This window comes from Notamacropus eugenii, chromosome 4 (assembly GCF_028372415.1).
Source record: "Notamacropus eugenii isolate mMacEug1 chromosome 4, mMacEug1.pri_v2, whole genome shotgun sequence".
Lineage (NCBI taxonomy): Eukaryota > Metazoa > Chordata > Mammalia > Diprotodontia > Macropodidae > Notamacropus > Notamacropus eugenii.
In genome coordinates, this window is record NC_092875.1 from 13,891,635 (window position 1) to 13,916,965 (window position 25,331).

The 25,331-nt window shown below is 46.6% G+C and overlaps 1 protein-coding gene across 3 annotated transcripts in view; it reads right to left on the reverse strand.

Annotated features, from left to right (window-relative positions):
- LIMK2 (LIM domain kinase 2) overlaps positions 1-25,331 on the reverse strand; it is a 64,593-nt gene that overhangs the window by 33,933 nt on the left and 5,329 nt on the right. For all 3 annotated transcript variants that reach the window (XR_011965239.1, XM_072599889.1, XM_072599892.1), the window contains exon 2: positions 19,806-19,905. Coding sequence is in view for 2 of the 3 variants with exons in the window: in XM_072599889.1 (XP_072455990.1) it covers positions 19,806-19,905 (100 nt within the window). In the remaining variant the exon portion in view is untranslated. The remainder of the gene's footprint in view (positions 1-19,805; positions 19,906-25,331) is intronic.

Consider the following 25,331-nt stretch of genomic DNA (forward strand, 5'->3'; position numbering starts at 1 on the left):
CCTTTGTAGCTCCTCTCGGACTGGATGGAATCCCTGTGACCTCAGGAAATCCAGACTTTGGGAGAAACCTTTGAAGATTTGATCAACAGATGTGATAAGCATCTTACAACTCAGGCTGAAGTGGGCCTAAGCTATCCTCCCAGGACACTTTCATGAAGCAGAACCACCCAAGGAGCAGAAAAAGAGGTTCACCTGGAGGATTCCTGGATGCTGACCAGCAGGGCCAAATCTTCCCTTTCCCCTGGAAGGTGGTTCTGGGGTCACAGGGTAGGGAGGCTCAAGGCAAGCCACTTGAAAATGACTGCAGGGATCCAGAGATAATTATAGCTCTGATCTACTGTTGTCATTTTTTTAAAGGCTAATCTATTATGTATTTCATAAGTTTGAAACCTGGCAGAGTGTCAAGTAAGCTGAAACCTGTTCCTAAGTCAGGTGTCTACAGGAGGCTGGCAAGAGGGTCCAGCTACCCATTATGAATCCGTCACAAGGCTTTATGAAGTACCTACTGTGTGCCAGGCACTGTGCAGGTAATAGGAATAGAAATACAAAAATGAAATAATTCCTGCCTTTGCTCCCATGTCTGGAGTGCCCTCAGAACCCCTCTTCCTTTAAGATGTGGCTCAAGCACCCCATCTTCTCCATCTCCACCCACCTCCCTCCCAAACTACCTTGCACTTAATGACTTTTTCATGGGTTCTACTGTCTGTCCCATCAGAAGGCAAACTCCTTGGGAACTCCTTCTTCATACTTGTGTCCCCAGTCCTCAACACACAGTACGTGCTTAATAAATTCTTAATAGCTCCCAATGAATGGCCTGAAGTATGGAAAGCCTGGGGTGTGCCTTGCTGACAGGAGGGTGGCTGCGATGGGGGAGGGCTGGCAGGATGGAGTAATGGAAAGACAAAGGCATGGAGGCTTTGGGAGCCCTTCTGACTCCAGCCCCAATGACCTGGGGGCCCCAAACCTCTACTCAAGGACTCCCCTCTACTAAACAATAAACACTTGATGACTGCCTCTCAGGTCCTGTCACTGAGGAAGCCTGTGATCTGTTGGAGAGAAGACTTGTACACATGGACAATTAGCCTGAGGCTGGATGGGCAGTAAATTCTGGAGGAAACCCCACCTGCCCCCTGCCAGGAACCCTCCCCCCAGGCTCCTCAGCATGGGGGATTCTGCCAAGGCTGGGCGGAAGCCTGACCAGAAATGCCCAGTAACAGTTATAGAGGTTTACTGCTTTGGGAGCAAGGGAGAGAAACCTGTGGGCTGGGGTGAGCAGGGGGTCAGTGGGAAATGAAAGCAGGGAGAGCAGCACAATCCCTGCAGCTAAGAGGTCATTTTTACATGGAATGTTAAGACTGCAAAGCCTCTATCTCATATGATTCTCCCTGCCAGCCTGGGAGGTAGATGCTACTATCACCACCATCTTACAGCTGAGGAAGCCAGAGCAACCCATACACTGGCAACGCCTTCTCCATCTTCATGTGTTCACAGACATTCTTCAAGGCTCAGCTTACTGCTTCTTTCTCCATAAAGCTTCCCATGATTCTCTGCGCCACCCCTCCCCCCAATTTCTGGTGGATTTCTTCCTCTTTGAAGTTCACAAAACTTTCCTGATATCTTTAAAGTCTCCTCAATTCTTTCATAGTCTCATTAGTATTGTAATTCTTTGAATACATGTGGCCTCTGTGAAAGCAAAGATCTTTCTTCTATCTCAGTCTCCTTCCCAGCCTTGCTTAGCATGGCTTCTGCTCTGCTCTGCTCTCATGAAACTGTCACGCTGGGCTTGAGATCCTTCAGGGTGGGAAATACATGTCCAGTTTCTTCTGTAATCTTCAGGGTCTCTCAGTACATAACCCATTGGATAAAGGATACTGACTGATTAGAAATCTGATAACTAATTTCAGAGGGCTATGGGTGAGGGAGAAGATAGCAACTCTTCCCAGTGGGAGCCACAGTAGAGGGCTTATGAGGGAGTTGTGAGCAGGGGAGTGGCAGGGTCAGAACAGTGTGAGGAATATTTATCTGGCAGCCAGGTGGATGACAGATTGGAAGCCGGGGAGACCGTCAGAAAGCTACCTCGCCTGTCCAGGTGATGGAGGAAGAGCGTTTGAACTATGGCAGTCTTTGTGAGTGGAGATAAGGGGAAGCAGGAAGGAGACAGTGTAACATCAGTTACCTGCATCTGCAAACCAAGCTAGCACACTGTTCTTCTAAAATGATGCTTTATGTACAGTTCTTTTCTAGGCTCCTTTTGTTGCCATTTTGGGCCTTTAGAATGTGACATTACTCCACCTCCAGTAAGGAATTCCACCACCTCCCTGGGTACCTGTAGCTTCTGCTAAACTGCAGCTAACTTCTTAAAGGAAAGAAAAACCAAATTTCTAAAGCCTTTTGTAAAATGCTTTCCTTATAATACGACTGTGAGATAAGAAATATTATTATATTTTATTATCAATATTATTAATAATATTATTAATTAATAATTAATATTATTAAGAAATATTATTATTTTTTGATTCTATAGACCAGGGATTAACAGCGCTCCTTCCTTCCTAAAATTGCCAGTCACCTTTTTATAGGGTGTCTCTTCCCCCAAAGCCCTAGGCAGAGCCCTTATCCTGGTGAGGAAATGATGTGCTAGGGGTGGGAGCTCTGGCAAATTCTGCATGCTTGAAAGGGCTCTGTGGATGGGCGCAGAGCCAGAATTTTCAGGGGTGAAAGGGACCCAATAAATCTGCCCAACTGTATTATCTAGTCATCCTGCCTCTGCTCGAAGAACTCAAGTGAGGGGAAGCCCATAAGCCCCCAGGCAGCCTGACCCACTTTCAAACAGCCCTAACTCTTCAGAAGTCTTCCCTTATCTCAAGCCTAGATTTGCCCAGTGGCAGCTTCTACCCAGAGAGCTGCCATGGTGATCAAACAGAAGAGTCTGATCCCTCTTCCACAAGACAGCTGGTCAAATATTTGAAGATGCCATTGTACACGCCTTAATTCTCTCTCTTCAGTTTAAACATGCCTACTTCTTCAGTCCATCCTCTCTTGGCATAGATTCAAGGCCCTTCTCGAAGCTGGTTTTCCTCCCCCCAACACTCCCCAACTTATCAAAGTTCTTCTTCAGTTATTGTACCCCAAATGGGATCTGATATTCCATCTGTGCTCTTTAGATTTCCCTATCTATGAACAGGAAGGCCAGCTCTCTCAGGGCGGTTCAAGGCCACTCGGGATCTTTTGGACACCCCATCACCATCCTGAATTCTTCACATTCACAGTTTCTTACACTGCCAGACCATAATTCATTTAGAAGAGGGGCATCTCCTTTGTTTCCAGTTCTCTGCTGCTCCAAAAAATGTTACAATTAATATTTCAGTGACCATGGAGCATTTCTTTCTGTCTTTACCATCTTTGGGGTATATATGCCTAACAGTGGGAATGTAGAGTCCAAAGGCAGAAGACCTTTCTGTCCTTCTTCAGCAATGAGCAGGATGGCTTTCCAAAGCTAATCAGAGCTTTCTGCTTGTCCTTGGCTTTTTGTGTGAGTCACATCCAATCTGCTCTCATTAGCCTACAGAGTCCAGACATCTGTCCCTACACTCCAAATCACCATGTGGTCCTTGTCTCCAGTTATTAACCCTTCTTGTCACCTCTTTACAACTAACGCTCAGAGTTCTTGATTCTAGATCTAGAGCAGTCTAGTTCAACTCTCTTAGTCTAGAGATGAGAAAACAGGCCCAGAGAGAAGGTGTGATTTGTCCAAGGTTTCTTCTCTTCCATCTTTCTCTTAATTGCTAGGGCACCTTAAAAGGCCACATCACCCACTTTCTCACCAATCACTCATTAATGCTGGCAGCATATACTCAGCAATTTCAGATTTACAAAGTGTTTTCCTCACAGAAACCTGAGAGGTGAATAGTACAAGCACTGTTCCCATTTTCCAGATGATGAAACCAGGGTTAGCCCAGGATCATCAAGCTTATCAAATATCTGGACATCAGTTCTGCCTCCTCATCTAGACTGGAAGTTTCTTGCAGACACAGATCACCCCTTTTCCTAAATCAACACCAAGCTTGGCTTGGCAATAAGATGAGATTGTTCTAGGATCTGGGTAATGAACATTCAGTCTTTTCAGGGACTAAGGTATCCCAATGGAGCACGTAGTATGCTAAGAAACATTGTGGAGTAATGGAAAGTGCATGGAATTTGGAGATGGAAGGCCTGGTTTCTGATTATGGCCTCGACACTTAACATTTTGGACAAACTGACATCTCCGGGTCTCAATCTCCTCATCTTATCTCTTTAATTCATGTACCCGGCCATTCAACAAATGCTTATTAGGTGCTCCCAAGGTGCCAGGAGCCTAATGGGGACACAGAAACCAAAGTGAATGAAGGGAAGGCAGTCAGGATAAAGAAGGGCCCTGAATTCAAAGCACAGGGACATCATTAAGGTCTGGTCAGCCCAGAGAAAAGAAGGCTCAGGGGGATACGATAGGAAGGCTGTCCTGCTGAGGAGGGATTAGACTTGTTTGGTTTGGCTTCAAAGGGCAGAACCAGGAGCCATGAAGAGAAGCTGCAAAGAGGCAGATTTAGGCTTAAAGTCAGGAAAACTTTCCTCCTCATTAGAGTAGTAGGGGTAGAACTCCCGAGGGGCAGTGAGCATCTCTCCCTGGAGGTATCCAAGCAGAAGGTGGAGGACCACTGGGCGCAGGGAAGCAGTATGGTGATGACTGAACCAGGTGGCCAGGGAGGTCCCTTTCAACTTTCACATTCTGGGAAGCGGGCCCTGCCCTCAAGGGTTTATAATTCAAGGGGGTGTACACACTTGTAAATGCTCATACTGGTGGAGTCTGAGGAGGTTCATAAGTTGACTTTGCAAAGAAACTTTTGCTTTCAACAAGGTCTTGATCCTCCAGGCACCATTTTGGTATTTCATTCTCCCACCCCCACCTTTCTCACCAGTTACCAGGTCTCCCAGTCCAGTAACTAAGCCCTGCAGGGTTTAACCCTTTCATGCCCTTCCCAGCCTCAGTTTCCCAGATAGTACACTATCTAGGTCCAGGCTTCACTTCAGCTCTGGATTCTCACCAGACCACATGCAGTCCTCAGATTCCCTTTTTAGTTCTGAAACTATAATCAGATCAATGTTGCTTCTGGATGGCAGGGTAAGCCTATTTTCCTGTGGCTCTACTTGTCTTGTTGGTAACTCACTTATATGGGTTGTCTCCCTCTCAGATGGAAGCTTCCTGAAGGCTGGGCTTGACTTGCTGTTTGCATCCCAAGAGCACGGTGCAGAGCTCTGAACAGGGGAAGCACTAATAGAGTGATTTTTAAAAATTTATTTATTTTATTTTTGTATTCAGCACTCAGTATAGCATACTGGCCATGATAAGCATTTCCTAGTAGGCCTCTCAGCCTCAAGTCTACACTTGAGTCTACAAGTCTACACTCCACTCATTATCTTCCCCAAAAGCCCAATCTGACCATGTCACTGCCCTGAGTCAATCAACTCTGGTAGCCTCCTCTTCCCTCCAGGATCAGATATCAAATCCTCTGCTTGGCTTTTAAAGGTCTTTATAACATGGTCCCTTTCCACCTTTCTGGTCTTCTCATCCCTCCCTCTCCTCCTCGGGTTCCATGAGACAAAGACATGAGACCCTCTTCACCCCCCAGCACCAGGGTGGCTCCCATCCTCCACCTCACCCCTGCCCCCAAACCTCTACCTCTGTATCTCACCTCCTGGCTGCAAGTCTCAGCTAAAGTCTCACCTTCTGCAAGAAGCCTCCCTCATCCTCCTTTTCTCTCTCAGCTCATCTTCAGTTTATTCCATAGACATCTTGTTGTCTTCCCCCTTAGCCTGGGAACTCCTGGAGGGTGGGGGCTAGGCTTTTAATTTCCCCTTTCTTTGTATCCTTAGTACACAGCACAGTGCCTAGCACATAGTAGGTGCTTAATAAGTGCTTGAAGTAAGCATGTTCTGTGCACACTAAAACAACATATGCAAAGCCATAGAAAGCAAAGGTCATGTGAGAGAGGGGATGATTGGCTGGCTAGTATGGCTGAATCAGACAGGCTGGACGTGGCCTAGTCTGGAAAACGAATTGGAAGGAAGCATAAAGACCAATCGGGCTATTGCAACAGTCCAAGGCAGAGGCAATAAGGGCCCGGACCAGGGTGATGGCTGTGTGAGAAGAGAGAAGGGAATGGATCTGAAGGATGGTGGGGAGATAGAAGGGTAAGAAGGTCAGGGGGACACCCAGGCTGCACTCCTGAGTGATGGAAAAGAAGTCATGTCCTTGACAGCATTGGGGAAGCTTGGCAGAGGGGAAGGCTAGGGGAAAGGATCACGAGTTCTGCTTTGTGGCTACTGAATTTGAGATGCTGACAGGATGGCGGCTGATGAGATCGGACTGGTACTGGGCTGGGAATAGGGAGCTGGGAGATGAGAGCTGGACCCTTGGAAACTGCTGAGATTATCAGGTGAGAAAATGGAAAGAGAAAAGGGGGCCCAAAGCAGAGCCCTGAGGGGGACACCCATGGTCAGTGAGTAGGGCAGAGATGATGGTCCAGCAAAGGAGGCAGGGAAGGAGTCGTCAGAGAGTTCAGAGGAGAGAATGGTGAAAATGTCAGATGTTGCAAACGTCAAGAAGATAAAGACTGAGAAAAGGTCGTTTGATTTGGCAATTTAGTGGCATAATGAAGTCAGAAACCATACTACCGATAGTGTGGAAGAGAGATGTGTCAAAAATGAGACTGAGGAGCTTTTTCAACAGGTTTGACCAAGAAAGAAAAGAAACAGAACAGTAGCTGAAGAGACAGTAAGATCTAGTAAGGGTTTTTTAAAGGTAGAAGAGATCTGGGAAAGCTTATAGGCAGCACATAAGCCAGCCCGTAGGCAGAGAAGGAAAAAGTCCTAATTATGTTTATTGACTAGAAGAAATGATGTCATCTGATGAAAACCTGACATGCCAGCGACACAGGACTCTCCCAGGCCCACTAGTGACTTCCCCTCCTCCTCCTGATGTGGCCTGATTGACATCACATCTAGCAACAATTTTTGCCTCTTTCTTCTGATACCAGATGTCTTGCTAGGCCTTAAAAATCTTCCTTTGTGTGAGACTTAGAACAAGTTGTAATAAAGGACTATTGCTTTAGTTAAGGAATTCAAGAGCTTACAGGGATCTTAGCGAGATTCTTCCTCTTGCCTGAAGGGCTCCAATGAAAGCGAAGATGTCATTCTACTTTTCGATATCTATAGTTGTTGGGAAACCTTTGCTATCACAGAAACCTCAATTTGACTCTTGGCCCCATCCATCCCTGGGTCCCCCAGTCTAGTTCCCCTTCACATGATCATTCTGCAAACACCAGGTAGCTATCATGCTCACAGCCTCCCCCAGTGCCCTCTTCTCCAGGCTAACCAGGCCCGGTTCTTTCCTCCTAGGACAGGGGACTCCTACCAGGCCTTTTACCATTCCCAGCTCCCGTGCTCTGGCCACTCTCCAGCTAATCAATGTCCTTCTTAACCTGTGGGCCCCAGAACTGATCACAAGGGCTGCATGCAATGGGATCTCACCTCTCAATTCTGGGAAGCTCCACTTCTCTTACTGAAAACCAAGATCACATTAGCTTTTTTTGATTGTTACTGCTGACTCCTACTGACCCCCCCAAATGCTATTTAACTTCACCATACCCATCTTGTACTTGCAGAATTGACTTTTTGAACCCAAGTGTAAGGTTTTACATTTATTCCTACTGATTTTTATCCTGTTAGATTCAATCCCATGTTAGTCTCTCAAAATCTCTTTGGAACCTGAATCCAAACTCAGTCAAAGGGCTACATGTGGCATGTAACCTGTTCTAAGGGAATGAATGCTAGGAGGTGGCTTTCTTGATTCAGTAAAGGGGAGGTGACCCCATTCTGGAGTCACCTGGGATGGGAGGTGCAGCTTTCCTTTATGCTTACTAGCCATGAGACCTTGGGCAAACCCCTTAAGGAGTTTTAGCCTTGGTTTCCTTACCTGTAAAATGGAGGTAGTAATTCTTATATTACTTCCCTAACAGATGTGTTACAAGGAAATCCGTGATCTAAAACTCTGAGCTCTTCTAGGTGGTAGGATGGTTTAATAACTCACATTTCTATAGTACTTTTCCAAGTATTTTTCCCTCTCCATAACCTTGTGAGACATTATTCTCATTTTGTCTATGAGAAAACAGAGGCACATTTTTTGATAGGGTTCCTCAAGTCTGGGGGATGCCACAGACAATGGGAGACCAAAATACAAATGATAAGCTGTAAACTCACAGAATCTTGGAGTCAGAAAGGATTAATTAACAGGAGATAGATGGTTAGCCTGACTTAGGCAGGCCGTGATAGGTGTCCAGTAGCACCTGAAGGATGCTCATGTGCAAGAGGTATTAGATTGGTTTTTCAGAGGGTAGAATTAGGAAGAACACACAGAAGTGGCAAAGAAGCGCATTATGGCTTTAAAAAGGGAAGACCTCCCTAAAAGCTTCCCCAAAGAGGACAGTACAACCATGACGGACAGCGAGCTCTCCATCACTGGTGGTCTTCAAGCAGAGAGAACAAACCTGGTAAGTACATGTTTAACATACACTTGTTCATTATTTGACTGAAAGAATCATAGGAAGGAACCTCAGAAATGATCAGCCCCACAATATATTCCTGGTTCATTTAAAATATGATTCAATTTACAACAACTTTCGGGATACACAATTATTGAATAAAACAAGAAAGAAGTCTTAAGTTCAAATGTCTAACTCCCCCCCCAAAAAAACTGGCATTTGTCTGTTTACTTTTTAGAACTATTCAGAATAAAAGATGTGTGATTTTAAACAAAATGTATTCATAAAAAAAAAAAAAAGGTGAGAGAGAGGATCCGAGAGGGGACTCGACCAAGGTCACACAGCTAGAAAGTCCTGGAGCTGGAATTGAAATATAGGTCTCCTAACTCCCACATCCACACTTATCCATCCTAATGTTTCTCCTCATTTTCACCTGACATTGCATCTCTAAGAGGTCTCCAGTTTTACCCCATCTGAGAGCTCTCAGCTCCCACAGCTAGTAAAGACAAGCAGCAGTTATATGCCCATGGGCATATCGATCGGAGGGACTGACCATGACAAGGTCAATTCCATAAACAAGCATTTTGTGTCAGTAATGGCTGTATGGCAATGAACAAGGCACAGAGAGGTGAACAGGGATGTGGAGATAAGGTAAATACACCAAGAAGAAATGGCAGAGAAAAGGGCCAATCCAAACGTCCTTGGTATCCTTCACAGGTTCAGGCCCACCCTGGTCTAGCCCAGTTCTACTCTCCCCACCCATTCTGGTTTGTGCTCCTCATTGTTCTTCACCCAAGAAGATGCTAAACTCTGTGTCCACTGCATCTGGATCTCAGGCCCTGGACAAGAGGAAATAAAGCCATTTCAGTTGAAACTTTCTTTCTTCCTTACTGTTTCTAATTTTTAAAAGTTCACACATCCTCATAATTTCAGGATGATGTCTCAGGATTCCACTTTTTGCCTCACTGCACCTTGGAGGCAATGCCCACGAAACACAAGGCTCAGACGGGTCCGCCAACTTATAAAGGCTTTAAGCACAGACCTAATACCTGGCTGTGTGCCTAACATTTGAGGAGCCACTTGGAAAAGGGGCAGAAGCTCCCCAAAGGGCTGGCTAGCAGGTACTGAATTTTCTTTGGTCTTATCAACTCAGGAAGTTGTGGAGGAGGCACATTTGCATCAGGCACAGGGAGGAGGGGTTGCCCTGATGAAATCAAGTATTTGGTTACAAAGTAGACCATCCTCTCACTTTCCTACGACTCCAGTGAAGAAAATGGAAAAGTTTTGGTAACTGAAATCAGGGTTTAAGATGAGCCCAGAAGAAAAGAGCCTTCAGGTCATTCTGAGATGACTATAACAAGGTCATTCAGCTGGAAAGAAACAAGAGACAGATCTAAGCAGAAGGCCATTACCCAGTTGGTTTGTTTTTCCCTTTGGCAGGCTCTTTAGGAGATGTTACAGAGTGAGCAATGAACTTATCAGGAAGGGGCTGCCTAGGAGCCTCCTCAAATCTAGGTAATGCAGAAAGAGACAAATGACTGCAGCAAATTCTCCTATTCTGGGGCAGTATAAGCAAGGGGTATTTAGCATTCTGAACTTAGAGATGGAAAGATCTCCAGACTTGGCCTCTGTCTGCCTCAATTTGCTGATCTGGGGCCCTGATCTCTTTACTGTTCCTCACACAGGGCTCTCCATCTCCCAACTGGGGCATTCTCCTCGGCTGTCTATTCCCCAGGCCTTCAACTCACCTCCTGGCTTCCCAGGCTACCCTCCGTACCAAGTCTTCCCCAATTCTGAATGTTCATGCCTTCCCTCTGGAATCATCCCCAGTTCATTCTGCATCCCAGCTCATAGGTTCCTGGTGGTTTTATGTGATCTCCCCCATTAGACTAGAAGCTCCCTGAGGGCAGGGACTGTTTTTTGTCTCTCTTTGCACCCCCAGTGCTTAGCACAGTGCATGGTACACCGTTGGCCCTTAATAAACACTTGCTGACTTGACCTGACTAGGGGAAGGTCCCTTTCAAATCTCAATCTATGATCCTAATTTACACTCCTAGCCCATTTGTGTGCGTTCATCCTTCGTTGCCAAAGAAGACCATGCCATCAGAGAAATGATGACATGACTTGCACTTGACTTTGTTTTTTGAGTGAGGGAGGGCTGTGCAGGTCACTAGTCTCACTTCTCCTCCAGAACCATCTGAATCCAGTGACCAGATATTCATCAGGATGACTAGAAATGACCCAGGATGAGGCAGTTGGGGTTAAGTGACTTGCCCAAGGTCACACAGCTAGTGAGTGTCAAGTGTCTGAGGTGAGATTTAAACTCAGGTGCTCCTGACTCCTGCACTGGTCCTCTATCCACTGCACCACCCAGCTGACCAACCTAGTCCATTTATTACTATCAGAAAGCCCTGCTAATGGATCACTCCTCCATGGAAATGGACATCATTCTGATGACCTTTTATTCCATCTGGACAAGGCCATAGATAATGGTAGGGACATAACTCTTTTGGCTGGCTGTGCTTAGCAATACAGAAGGTCAAGAAGACAGCTAGGTGGCATGGTGGATAAATGACTAGACTGGGAGTCAGGAAGATCTGAGTTCTAATCTTGCCTCAGATACTTCCCAGCTGTGTGGCTCTGGACAAGTCATTTCATTTCTGTGTGCCTCAGATTCCTCACCTGTAAAACAGGGATAATAATTGCACCTACCTCCCAGGGTTGTACTAAGGATCACACTAGATGATAATTTTAAAGCATATAGCAAAATGACCAGCACAGAATAGGTACTATTTTTAATTTTATTTTTTCTCTCTTATGTTGCCAATAGCAACAGACTTAATAACAGCTTGTGAAGGGTGCTGGTCATGGGGGTGAGGTGGGACCACGTGTGAGCATCTGTATATTCTAGAGCAATCAGCGGATGGTGAACAAGACTATGTCCCCATGGTTCTCAGGTCAGTCTGCTCTGGTGATGTGCTGACTGCCTGTCTTCTGAGAGATCCGGTGACATCAACAGGAAGACACACGGAGTGACACATGGAGCCACACCTTCATGTCGATGAGAACAGCACTGCAGCAGCAGGGGGCAGAGCTGTTTCACTGAGTCCTGAAAAGCATTGCTTTGACCAGGGCTCAGACTGTCAGCCTGAAGGTATTAAGCTTAGGGAGAGAAGGGGAAGGCCCAGGAGTAGGCTGCAGCTACCAGAACCCTAAGAGCCTTAGGAAATACTGGGAATCTTCGAACAGAAGCTAGAGGACACGGTGCTCTAAAAGAAATTCAGACTCTATTTGGAGGAGGTTCTCCTCTCGAGGTCCAGACTTGTGGGGTTTGCCTGGAAAATGCCCTTATTTTCACTAAGCCTTCTCTCACATGGCATTTTCTTCAATGACTCAAAACTGTGATTCTAAACTGGGATGCCCTGCCTTTTCGCCTTGGCCTGCCAGGACACGAGCAAGGTCACCGGGATCCTTCAGCTCTCATTCTGGGTCTGTGCTCCTTACAAAATGCAGAAAGTGGGAAGAGGTCTCAGAAACCACCTCCTCCAATCCCTCATTATAGAGGAGGGGATGAGGGCCCAGGTAGACAGGACTTGGGCCCTCTCCACTGTACCCTGGAGCTTCCTCAAAGCCAGGGATGGCATGTTCAGGATGCAGAAGAATGTCTCCCAAAGTAACATCCCAGCAAAGGGATTCTCACAAGAAAACGTCCAACCAGTCTGGGACTGTTCTCTAGGAAAATGAGACCCAGTGAAGTGAGCAGTTTCTAAGACCTTTAAAGTAGTGGATTTTCCTTCTGAGTCTTCAAGTCAGAGTAAAAGAAGGTGTGTAGGGCTCTGAGACAAAGCAGAGGTTGCCATCCCTTCCTCCCCTGCCATGTAGAAAAGGCTGACATGATGCAAGCTGGTGGGATCCTCATCGAGGATGGTGCCAAAGACACTAGAGGTTAAGATGGAAGTGCACAGTTATCGATCAGGTCATCCCACCGGCAGACCCAGATCCTGGGCTGACCCAGAAAGAGTCTCAAGCCCAGAGGCTTCCTGGCCCCGCCCATAGAGAGGGTGACCCCTGTCTAGGGAAGCTTCAAAGGAAAGGGAGGATGGCCAATCAGGGCAACAGGCTGCCCAAGGGTGGCCTACAGGCTGATGACATTGTGCATAGGCCACCACCAGACCTGGAGGAGGCACCAAACTGCCTTGGAGCAATGAAGGGAAGGGGCTTAAATGCCTGCTCACAATCAAGAGGGATGCTGGTAACACTCTCCTAAGGAGGGCAGCCACAAACTGCTCCCCATTGACCAGAACTGCTGAGAATTTGGCAGCATTTTCTACGAGGCAGGACTGTAGACGTGTCTGTAGACAGAGCAGGGGAGGAGTTTTATCGGATTAAAAACTCAGCAGTTTTCAGCCCCACCCTACAAGTAGGACAACAAAGGGGCGTGGGGGTGGGGTAGGGTAACTGCAGGCCCCAGCTGGCTAAGCATCGGCTGCCCGATGGGGCACAGCGCAGGGGCTCCCCACACGGGCTGCCTGGCCTCCAGCAAATCTAGCTGGGGTCTCTCTGCTCTGAACAGATCCTAGATCACAGCCCAACACACACACTCTCATCCCAGGTTGTCTTGGGCGCGGACGTCTACCGTACTTGCCTCCAATCTGTCTAAGGCCTTATGGATGACTGGAGTTTGGGGGTTGGGAACAAGGGGGCGGGTGCATCACAAAGGCAAATTACAAATTCGTACTTGGACTTGTGATCGAATCAGTCTAAAGGTGACAGAAGACAGACTTAAAGGCAGAGAGGTTCGACCCCTTAGTCAGCATTCAGCAGTGTCCCTGTAAACGCTGCTGTAGTTCAGAAACCAGGATTTTCAAATGTCTCATGCCTTGGGTCCCAAGGTCAGGCTCATGACCCTAGAAAACAGGCCTCATTTTACAACCTGCCCCTACCTCCCCACCTACAAGGCTGTTCTACAACTGGCTAATGTGCTTGTGGTTTACTCCGTATTACAATGCTCTGAACTGGTGTCTTACCCTCTCAACCAGCTTGTAAGTTCAGTAGAAATAATTCCCTTTTTAAAACTTTGTATGTTCCCCAGCACAAATGGGGGAGGACAGCAAACCTTTAAATAAGTAACTATTCAAGAAGTCTGAGAACTCTGGGCACCTTGTCACTTCTGCAAAGCTGAATGAGATTGATGGAGCTGGGGTGTGTGGCTGGGTGAAGTGTGTCTGAGTTAAGAGAGCACCCTTTCTTGTCCGGACCCTGAAGCTCCATGACCGTGGCCCCATCTCAAGTCCTTAATTTCATCATCTGAGAGAGGCCGAAATGAGGCCTAAGGAGGACAGAGAGATTTCTACACCCTCCAAGTCCACTCCCCCCAAATCAGTAAGAAAATGACAGAAGTTCCCAGAGATGTCCAACTGAATCAGAGAGCATGACAACCTCCTGCCCTCAAGTCTCTCTGCAGTTCTAGGAAACAAGAATCTCTGGCCTTGAAGAAGTAACTCTGTATCCTTCCTGCGATTCCTTAGCAATGTATCCTGTGCCCTTGGGTACCAGAGGAAGAGCTGGGGGGTAGGGGGAAGAGGGTTATTCTTTTCTAGGAGAGGGAGCACGTGCCCTAGGCAAAGCCCAGTGCTGGACCCCAAGCAAGGTCATGCTATGAGGCACTGTCTCTGTCCTCATGGACAGGACAGGAACAATTATAATAACCCTCTGACCTGATCCTCTGTCCTACCCGTTCCTCCCCCAATACTGTCACTGAGCAGTTAGGAGGGACCTGCAGAGAAGGCCCCCAGGGCAGCTTCCCTTGGAGATGTGCTGTCCTCACTTTTCAGAGCACTCTACAGCCCTAGGAGGGAGCTGCAACACGTCCTACTCATTACCTCCATTGAAAGTTGGGGACCAGGCTTGAGAAGGGAACCTATGGCCTAGAGCTAGCTGGTGTTGGAGGAGGGAGACATTCCAGTAATGCTCAGTGTCTGTCCTGATGTCAAGGCAAGTACTCTTTCCACGATTCCAAACTGTAACAAAGTCCTAGTAGTCTGTGTTACAGCCATAGTCACGAGAATTTTCATGGACAGTGTAGCATTTTACCAGGCCATTAATAGGATGAGTGGGCATTCCAGGCCCAGGGAACAGCATGAGCAAAGCCTCGGAGGTAGGAGAGCATATGCCATGTTTAAGCTCCAGAGAACAGATCAGGAGACATCATTCTGAACCCTCCCTGTCTTGGAAATCTTAGGCAGAAGGTGCAGTAGAGCTCACTGTTATGAGATGATGTGGCCATACCTCTCAATGTGCTGAACACCTCCCTTTTCCACTGGTTCTGGCAAGAACAGGAAATGCCAAGACGTGTTTTAAAATAAGGTCAATTCTGTCTGGGTTTCTGGATGTCAGTTTTAATTTTTCTACCAGCATAATTAATAGGTCTAAATAAATACCTCCGTGACTCCATTTGTGTGCCTGAGTCACTAGGACAAAAAGGCTGTATATTACTCAATCCAGGACTTACCTTTGGGTATTTTGCCCAAATTCTTCTCACTTACATCCACTCCAGAGGTGGGAACACATTCTATTCTAGAACAGTAGATAAGCGGCACCTCTAATGGACTGATTTATACTGAAGTTATTTATGTGTGTGTGAATTTACTCTGCCGTGAGACAGGGTGATTGATACTAGGGTGACTGATCAACAAGCCTACTGAAAGTCAGCCTCTGGGTCAGAGTGAAATGATCCCCACTCCCAGGGAACTCACATTCTAATGGAGGAGACAAGGAAATATATAAGCAGACAGCAGAAAAAAGTGAATAAATGCAAACGTGTATATTTATGTCTAAGCATTTATGTATATACATATGTACATATATGTATATATGGAGAGAGAAAGATGGACAGAGGAAGACAGATACAGCAGGAGAGACAGAGAGGGGGGAAGGGAAGGAGAGAAAGACAGAAGGAAAGAGAAAAAAGGGAGAGGAAGGAAAAAAAGGAGGGAGAAAGGGCAAGAGGGAAGGACAGCAATAGGGGGAGAGAGACAAGAGACAGAGAGAAAAGAGGAGGGAGAGAAGGAGAGAGATAGAGAAGGACGGAGAGAAGGGAGAGTAGTTAAATACGAGACAATTTGGTGGGGACAGCCATAGCAGTTGAGGAAATCAGAAGTTTTACATAGAAGATAATGGTTGAGCTAAGTCTCTACCAGGTGGAGGTAAGAAAGAAGGCAGTGAGGGCACTGGGACAGATGGGAGATGAAGTGCCATGGGTAAGGAATAGAAAAAAACAGCAGCTTGGCCAGGTCCCTGAGGATGAGCAGGGGAGTGAGTAGTAGTCAATGAGGCTGAAAAGATAGATGGGGCCCATGTTGTGAAGGAGTCTCCATGGCTCTTACTTGCAAGGGGAAGCCACTGGTGTTGATGCAGTAGAGGAGTCACATAGTCAGACTTGTCCTAAGGAAAATACTCTGGGAACATTGTGGTAGACAGACTGGACCAGAGACACCAACTTTGGTGCTTGTCCTTTGTTCTTGAAGAGGACCAAAATGACATCACTACGCTGGAGTCAAGGTACAGTGTGTCCAACTGTGGCCAGTCAGCTCTACCACAGGTCAGGCACAAATAGTTCACATAAACATTTGGAGTGGCTCTGCTCATAGAACACAGCATGCCCAAAGGCAACCAAACTTTGCATACCCTTTGATCCAGCAATACCACTACTAGGTCTGTATCCCAAAGAGATCAAAGAAAAGGGAAAAGGACCTATTTGTACAAAAATATTTATAGTAGCTCTTTTTGTGGTAACAAAGAATTGGAAATGGAGGGGATGCCCATCACAAGTTGTGGTATACGAATGTAATGGAATACTATTGTGCTGTAAGAAATGAGCTTGAAGTTGCCTGAAGTCATTGGCCTCACTCTCTCTTCCAAAGTCATCACAGTACAATGTCATGACAGAATCAAGATGACTGGTGATGGCTTAAGATGCAGGGGATGACCTTGGCATCTTCAATATCTAACCAAGCAGGTGGATTTCAGAAAAACCTGGAAAGTCTTGCATGAACTAATACTAAGTGAAGTAAGCAGAACCAAGAAAACACTGTATACAGTAACAGCAACACTGTGTGATGACCAGCTATGACTGACTCTCCTCAGCAATACACTGATCCAAAACAATCCCAAAAGACTCAGGATGCAGGACACCCTCCGCACCCTGCAGTCTGGATGCAGGCTGAAGCAGACTTTTTTCACTTCCTTTGGTTTTTTTGGTGTGATATTTTCCCTTTTGTTCTGTTTCTTCTTTCACAACATGACTAATGTGTAAACATGTTTTACATGACTGCACACGTATAACCTATATCAGACTGCCTTCTGCCTTGGGGAGGGGGGAGGGGAGAGAGGAAAGGGGAAAAATTTGGAACTCAAAATCTTATAAAAAAAAATGAATGTTAAAAACTATCTTTACATGTAATTGGAAAAAATGAAATACTGTTTACATTTAAAAAAAAAAAGCCTTCTCAGATTCCCAGGAGGCTGCGAAATCCCACTGCAGCTTCAGTCCAGTGAGAAGATGACCCTATGGCCTGGGCTGCCTGTGTGCAGGGTTGTGACTCTGGCTCTCAGTGGATTCACAGCTGATGTTTTACAGCTGCTTGTTGCCACAGGACACTGAGGTAGGTAAAAGTGGTAAAATGGCATAGGTGTTGTCTTTTGATTCACACATAAATTGGATTTAAATGAAGCAGAGTTGCCTGAAGTCCATCACAGTACAATGGCAGGCCAGAATCAAGATGACTGGTGATGGCTCAAGATGCAGGGGATGACCTTGGCATCTTCAATATCTAACCAAGCTCTAAGCACTCCACACTGCCTGCTTCAGCTGCCTTCATGGCTATTGGAACAAATTATTCTCATTCACCCATTCCACTAGGGGAAGTCTTCACATGCTTGGATTTGACCCCACTCAGTTTCCCTCAACCTGGTTTAGTCCATTTGCCAAAACAGTTTACCCAAGCCAGGCCGTTGTGCATGTTACAGTTTCTTGGAGCCACAGGTGAGAGTAAGGTGATAGGTAAATACCAAAAGTAGAAATCATCCCTGAAAAGGGCTTGGCAGCCCTTATACCAGTCTTCCCTGAACGTACCCTACATACCAGCGAGACCAGCTAGGAGGCTGTTGCAATAATCTAGGCACGAGGTCATGAGGAGTTGAACTAAAGGATGGCCTATGAGTGGACAGAAGGTCAGACAGGAAGATGTTATGGAGGCAGAAACCATGAATTCTGGCAGCTGATCGGCTCCATAGGATGGAGGGAAGAGTCGATGATGATGGCAAAGTTATAAATCTGGACTATAGCTGGGAGGGGAGGGAAATCAAGAAAAGGAGAGGGTTTGGGAGGACAGAAAATAAGGGCAGTTTTGGATATGTGGAGTTAAAAATGTCTCTGGAACATCTCATTTGAGAGGTAGTTTGAAAGGTCCAATAGGCAATGGGTAATTAGGGACTGATGTTGGGGAGGGTGGTAAGAGAAGAAATAAGCATTTTTGTAGTCCCTACTATGTGCCAGCTACTGTGACAAGTCCTCATAAATATCATCTCTTTGATCTTTACAACAACCCTGAAAAGAAGGAGGGAAGGGAGGGAGGAAGGGAAGAAGGAAGGAAGGAAGGAAGGAAGGAAGGAAGGAAGGAAGGAAGGAAGGAAGGAAGGAAGGAAGGAAAGAAGGAAGGAAGAAAGGAAGGAAGGGAGGAAGGAAGAGAGGAAGGGAAGAAGAAAGGAAGGAAAGGAGGGTTATAAGTATTTCCATTTTACAGATCAATAACCTGAGGCCTACAAGGGTTAAGTGACTTGCCCAGGGAAACCCAGCTTGTAAGCCTGAGGCTTACAAGTCTCCCTGACTCCGTTGGGCACTCTATCCACTATGGCACCCCCTAGCTGCCTAAAAAAAAGGAAGGCGATGGACACAGAAATCTGTAGACTGCTGAGGTCACCCTCTCATTCTGTCTTCCCAATCTGCCCGAGAGTTGAAGGCACTCATAAACATCCATTGAAGTGTGCGGATTGTGGATCAGGGCTACTCCTGAAGGCACCAGGGAGAGCCACCTCATCAGGCCAGCACATCCATCAGACAGACTGTGCTCCATGTCTCTGCCAGGGTCGAGCACAACAGTCTCAGAAGCTGGAGTGAGATGGACCGACCCACTTCTCCTTCTCCAAATGCATACTTTCAGGACTTAAAGAAAGGGATTGGGTTTGATGACCTTCTAGTTCTACATTCTCTGACAGGTGACAGGTCATTTTTCTGTGCCATCTAACTTACCCAGAGCAAAGTGGAAGTACTGGGAAGTGGGAAAGCAGCAAGCAACAGCAGAAAAATACAAAAGACAAAAAACCAGCCCGAGTGGCACTAATGTGGTCAAACAGCCAGAATGCCAGGAAATGAAGCAAAAGGACGGTACTGGCCCAGTGGTGGGAAGGCTTTGCCTGGGAGCGCTGAGGAAGCCTGGCTCCTTTCCCACTCTCCTCCTTCCAGAGGCCCCTGTGGCCCCGGCAGAGGCAAGCCCTCACAAAGGCATGTACTGAGCAGGGCTGCTGCAAGCTGTCTACCTCAGCCAGGCTGGCAGGCTCCACCCCGTGCTCAGAAATTCATGCTTGCTGGGAAAGGGGCCTTACCCGGCACAACCCTCCCAAGCACCTATGAGGGGTGCCTTCGTGGCCTCCAACACATTAGTTTGAAATTCTCAGTGGTGGCTTAAAAAAACAGATCCCAAGCTTAAACATAACTCACTCAATCCTCAAGGCAAAACTGGGGGTGTGTGAGGGGTGGGGGCAGCCCCTGTCTCTTTCCTATGTAGTAATCAAGCTGCAGAGTACTCTTTGGGGACTTTTCATCCCTTAAAATGGCCCTTGATGGTCATATTAACCTGACCTCACCTAGGGGTGCAGTGGATACAGTGCTGGGTCAGAGTCAGGAAGACCCGAGTTCAAATCCTGCCTTAGACCCTTACTAGCTGTGTGATCCTGGGCAATTCACTTAGCCTGTAAGATAGGGATGATTACAAAAGCTGCCTCCTAGGGTGGTTGTGGGTACCATGGGGCTTTTTGCTTGGGAGGGGAATACAGCCCCGTATAATGGGAAAGAGCACCCCTATCCTTTCATCAATATCTGTGCAGCAGAATACTCCCAGCCCCTGGGAAGCCCTGGCAAGGCATCTGCCAGGCAGCCGATAAGTCACTTACCGAAAACAAGAAGTGTGCCAGACTTCACTCACTGTCCTATACAGTCTCTGGGCAGGGGGGACATAGTCGCCACATCCTCGACATTTCCAGGTGTCTTCCTCTGCAACAGAGAAAGCCAACTCTTTTAGTTAAGAGGCAGGATGGTGACCCAGGAAGAGCACCAAGCTGGAGGTCAGAGGATGCAGGTTCAAGGGTTGGCTTTGACTGTGACATCAAGCAAGGTACTTTATCTTTTTAAACCTCAGTTTCCCCATCTGTAAATTAGGAATAAGATGAGTTTGTCTCCCTCACAGGGCTGCTGTGAGCCAAGTACTCTGTGAGCTATAAAGTGCTTGAGCAAAGGTTTAGACTCTGTGGGCAGCACCCTGCTTCACCAGAACAGGGCATCTGTTTGCCAACTGAGAGCCTTCCTTGTGAACTGTGTCTGGGAGAAAGAGCTTTGTTTGGGGTCCAGACTGAAAGCCAGGGCCATATTGGCAGGGATAGCTCCTGAATGTTGTTAGGCCAGCAGGGTGGATGAATAGACAATGAACAGCCCAGCATTTCAGGGATGCTTTAGAGCGACTGGAGGCAGCAGCTCCCAGTATCCCTCGTGGCTCCCAGACAAGAGAGGACAAAGAAGCTGGAGGAGGACTCTGAAATACCAGCTCAGCTCCCTGGACAGCAGTGAGCTCAGTACATGCTGCCCCTGGATGGCTCTTCAGCTCCCCTTAAAGTGATACATACTTATAGTGAAGGGAAAAACTTGAACTCTATGAGGGAGCACGTTTGCAAAAGGCCAGCTCAAGCTAGCTCACCTCTGCCCCTTCAACTCTACATGCATGAAGAGACTGATGTGCAGAATTTCTATACCAAATGAAAATCACAAAAGCCTTGGGAACTTGTGTGTCTATTCCAGGGGTGGGGAACTTGCAGCCTCGAAGGGCCCATATGGCCCTTGGACTGAATCCAAACTTCACAGAACAAATCTTCTTAATAAAAGGATTTGTTCTGTAAAACTTGGACTCAGTCAAAGGGCTGCACTTGAGGACCTAGAGGGCCACATGTGGCTCAAGGCTGGTTCCCCACCTCTGGTCCATTACATCAGTGCTGAAATCCAACCTTTCTTATTTGTCTTAGGGAATTGTGACTCCAGAGCTGAGGAGCCCAGTACAAAGGTACAAATATTAGGCCTTGCTTCTGACCTAAATCAATCATATCAATCTTGATCACCGGCCTTGCTCACCAAACTCTGTTCTGAATAACTTCCAGCAGCCCTGCAGAGCCCCTCTGTCATCAGAGCCGCCTTCCTTGCCACCCTGCCCCTCCTATGCATGGTCCCAGCAAGCACCACGCTGTCACTCTTCCCCACTCAGTCCCTGCAGAATCCTCACCTACCCTTTCAAATGCAATGCAAACCCAGAATCTAATAGTAGGCCTTCTCAGATTTCCTAGCTCTCAATACAAACCTTCCTAGACCTTCCTCCAGTGCAGACTTAACCTAATTGATTGCTTCTACTTCTCCTACACTTGTCTAATCAACAAACCTTCATTGATGAACCACCACAGTGCTAAGCACAGCTCAGTTCAAGGTGCTGGGAGATAGTTTAGGTGAGACATGGCTCTGATGTTTCTGGAGTTTACAAACTAGGATGAGGCTAAGACCAAAGCTCAGGTAACCAAAATGTGCAGCATCATATGATTAGGACATTATGAAGGAGAAAACCAAATGTTACCTGGGGGCCACTGGTTGAAGGACCCGGGCATGTGCAGCTCGGGGAAGAGAAGGTTTAGGGGGCCACTAGGGAGGGGAGAAGTTTCATGTGCCGCATTCCAGGAGAAGTGGGCAAACTGTTACCTCCTGTACATTCATATTAGGGTACCTTTCCTTGTGGCCTTCTAGATCCTTAAGTGTGACCTTTTGACTGAATCCAAATTTTACAGAACCAATCTTAATTTAAAGATCTAGAAGGCCACATGTGGCCTCAAAACCATAGCTTCTCTATGCCTGCTGACCTGGGCTATTTCCTAGTCCTGAAATGACTTCTTTTCCCCATCTTTACCTGATGAACTCCTAGTTATCTCCTCCAGTAAGTCCCTCTGGTCCAGCCTCCTTTCTACTAGCGTGCAACCAAGTAACAAAACTCCTCTCCTCCCAAGGACACTTCAGACCCAGGAACTTCAAGGACCTCTGGTTCTGTCAGAATAAACACACTCACACCTGACCCAGATCAGACTTCTCTAACCTTTAGCACACCGTCTTTGAGAGTCAGTCGGGTTGAAAAAAATCATTACCACAAACAATAGAAGAGTCACAATACTTTATAGTCAGTCATGCTTGCCACTGGCATCTGTAAAAGACTAATGGTAGGCAGGAAAGGGAGAAAGAGGGAAGGAGTGTTGTCTGGTAGAGTAGTTTTAAAATTAGGCTTTTAGTATCTATCTCCCCATTATTACCAACACAAAAGGGAAAAAAGTTGGTTTCTAAACTAGGCTTTTCTGGGCATGCCCACTTCTCCTAACATGGCGCCTACACCAGTTTTGTACCATGTGAGTGGAGGCAGCTTCCAGTGATTGGCTGCCTGTGTCTTTTGATGTGGGCTGTCTCTGCTTTTCTCTCTTCAGTTGTATGCAAGAGATGAAGATCCCAGATCGCCCATAGTGAAGAACCCCTTGGGACAGTGGAAGGAAAATCCTTCTCTCATCCCACTCTTTTATCCCAGGATGAGAAAGGGGCCTGAAGGATACTTGTTTTTGGTCTGTGTTGTCTATTCTCAGTTTCTGGAGCCAGAGGTGATTCCCCCTGATCACGATCCATGGGGACTTTGGAGCCAGGATGGGAGGCAGGGTGGTACAAACAGCCAGTCTGAGAAGTCAGGGTACTTGAGACTTGAATAGGCAACCAATATTTGTCTTCGTATATCTGCCCCAGCATTTCAAAAGTATTTGATAAACTTTTGGTGAACAAAAGAATGCCATCTGAATTGTCTATTGGTTTGGTGATCCAGCATTGGTTAAAGATGACCCCAAGGTTTGGAGCCTTAGTGACTCTGGGGAGATGGTGCTATGGACAGAAAAGCTTGGAAGCCAAAATGGCTGATAGATGGTCAGTAGCAAAGCAGACCAGGTAACCAAACAGATTCCACAGCAAACAATTCTTAGAGATTAGGAATGAACTAAAAGCTGGATGGCCTAGAGAGGTAATGAGTTCCTCATCTTTGGAGGCACTGGAGGAGAGGCTGGACCACCATTTCATGCCCAACCTGCCAGGTACTGGGTACCTTAGCAGTCAGCCTCATTGGCTGCTGAGGACTTTTCCAACATCTGACTTCTAAAATTTCTATGACACTAGCCTGTAACTTGAGTGAGAAAGAGGTCTGAAGTAGAGATTGGGGAGACACTGGGCTAGACAAAGCAGGTGAAGACATAAAAATGGCTTCATTTTTACAATCCTTTTCCACTAAATTAAAAAAGGTTAAAGCAAGAGAACATGAATTGTCCTCAGCCCTCTTCCACATGTGTAGCCAGTTCCTACAACCACCCGTTATTCTTGCAAATTTACAAGTATTCTGAATCTTTAGAGTCAGAAGGGACCTCCAAAGTCTCACCCTGAAGCATGACGCCCCTCCACAGCCTTCCCAAGACCCTGCCTCTGCCAACAAACCTCCAGGAAACTCAGAGGCACTTTGTCCCCAATTCCAGCCTTTTCCCAAGCTTTCCCCTCATTTCCCCTTTTTTTTTCTTTTATTCATTCTGAATTTAAATACAAAATGAAAAAAAAGCATTTCCACGTACACAACACAATGCAAAAGGAGGATTCAGGAATGCCACCATGGATCTCCATTTCACACTGTTTATTCTTTTTGAAAAACTCCATATCATTTTCCAAAACTGCTCTGCTTTTCTGGGCCTCCTTCTGAGTTTTCTTTGGTTCTCTGCCATACATTTCTTATTTTAATTTTTCCTCTTCCCTTCCTTTCCACCCCGCATCATTAGAGAAAGCTCCCCTCTCTCTCTCTCTCTCTCTCTCTCTCACACACACACACACACAGACACACAGACACACACACACACACACACACACACACTAAACAAACTTCCATTTTTCAGTTCTTTCTCTGGAGGTGGATAGCATCTTCCTTCATAGGTCCTTTGGAGTTGATTTGAATATTTATAATACTCAAAATGACTAGTCATGCACAGTTGCTCTTAGAACAGTACTGTCGTTACTGTATACGACATTCTCTTGGCTCAGTTCATTTTGCTCTTCATTCTTTCATGGAAGCCTTTTCATGTTTTTCTTATAGCACAGTAATATTCCATCATAATAATCATTCACCACGCCACGTTCAGCCGTTTCCCAGTGGGTGGGCATCGCCTCCATTTCTGCCCCATCTCTCTTGATAGCAGCCTTGAAGTCATCCTTGACTCTTCCTTTTCCTCTGATTCTCACATTTAATCAGTTACCTAGTCCTGGTTCTACCTCCACAGCATCTCTTCTCTCCACTCACACAGCATTGGGCCAACTTTAGGCCCTCAACAATTCCTGCCACTGGTCTCTTCCTTCTCTAATCTATTTGCTACCAATCAGCTCCTAAAATACAGATCTGACTGTGTCATTCCCTTACTCAGCACCCTCCAATGCCTCCCTCTTGCTTCTAGGATAAAATTCAAAATCCCCTGATCTTTAAATCCCCCTACAATCTGGCTCCCACTTCCCTTTTCAGAATTCTTTACACATTCTCCATTCCTATCAAACTACACTTCCAACTGTTTCACAGACAAGACATTTTCTCTCCTGCTTCCATGTGGTTCCTCATGATTAGAACAAGCACTCTTCCATTACTGCTAGCTCCCAGGATCCCTAAGGCTCATTAGAAGTGCTGGATCCTTTCCTGGGACACCCCATTAGCATTAACTCTCTCCAGATGTGTTCTGAATTTGCTCACCTGTGACTCCACTAGAATGTAAACTCCTCCAGTGCAAGGGCCATTTCATTCTTGTTTGCACCTAGCATCATAGCTGGTGCATCATGGGTATTTGATACATGCTTGCTGATGTCAAGTTTATAGGGCAGCAAATGGGCTGGCTGGTTGGCTACAAAAGTGTGCCTGAGCGGGCTAGATGTGAAATGGGGCTTCACTGGGGAGGGCTTGAAAAGTCAGGGTGAGTCCTTTGTAGCTTAACCTTGATGCAGGGGGAGCCACTGGGGATTTCTGAGCAAGAGAGAGCTGTACACCATAAAGCCTGTGCTTTGAGAAAAGCATCTGGGTAGTGACATGAAGCTTGGATTGGAGAGGGAAAAGAAGTAGAAAGAACAAGCTACCACCACGGCCCAGGGAAGGGGCTATAAGGGCCTGAGCTTGGGGACAGTCAAGGGGAGGAGAGAGAAGGGTGTGGACTGAAGAGATGTGAAGGCAGCAGAAAGAAGGCTTGTCACCTGACCGAAGACTGACAGTAAGAGAGAGGGAAGATCACAGACAGCTTAGAGGGCATGAGACTGGAGTGCTAGAATCAGGGCTGTGCCTGCTGGGACTGGGACACATA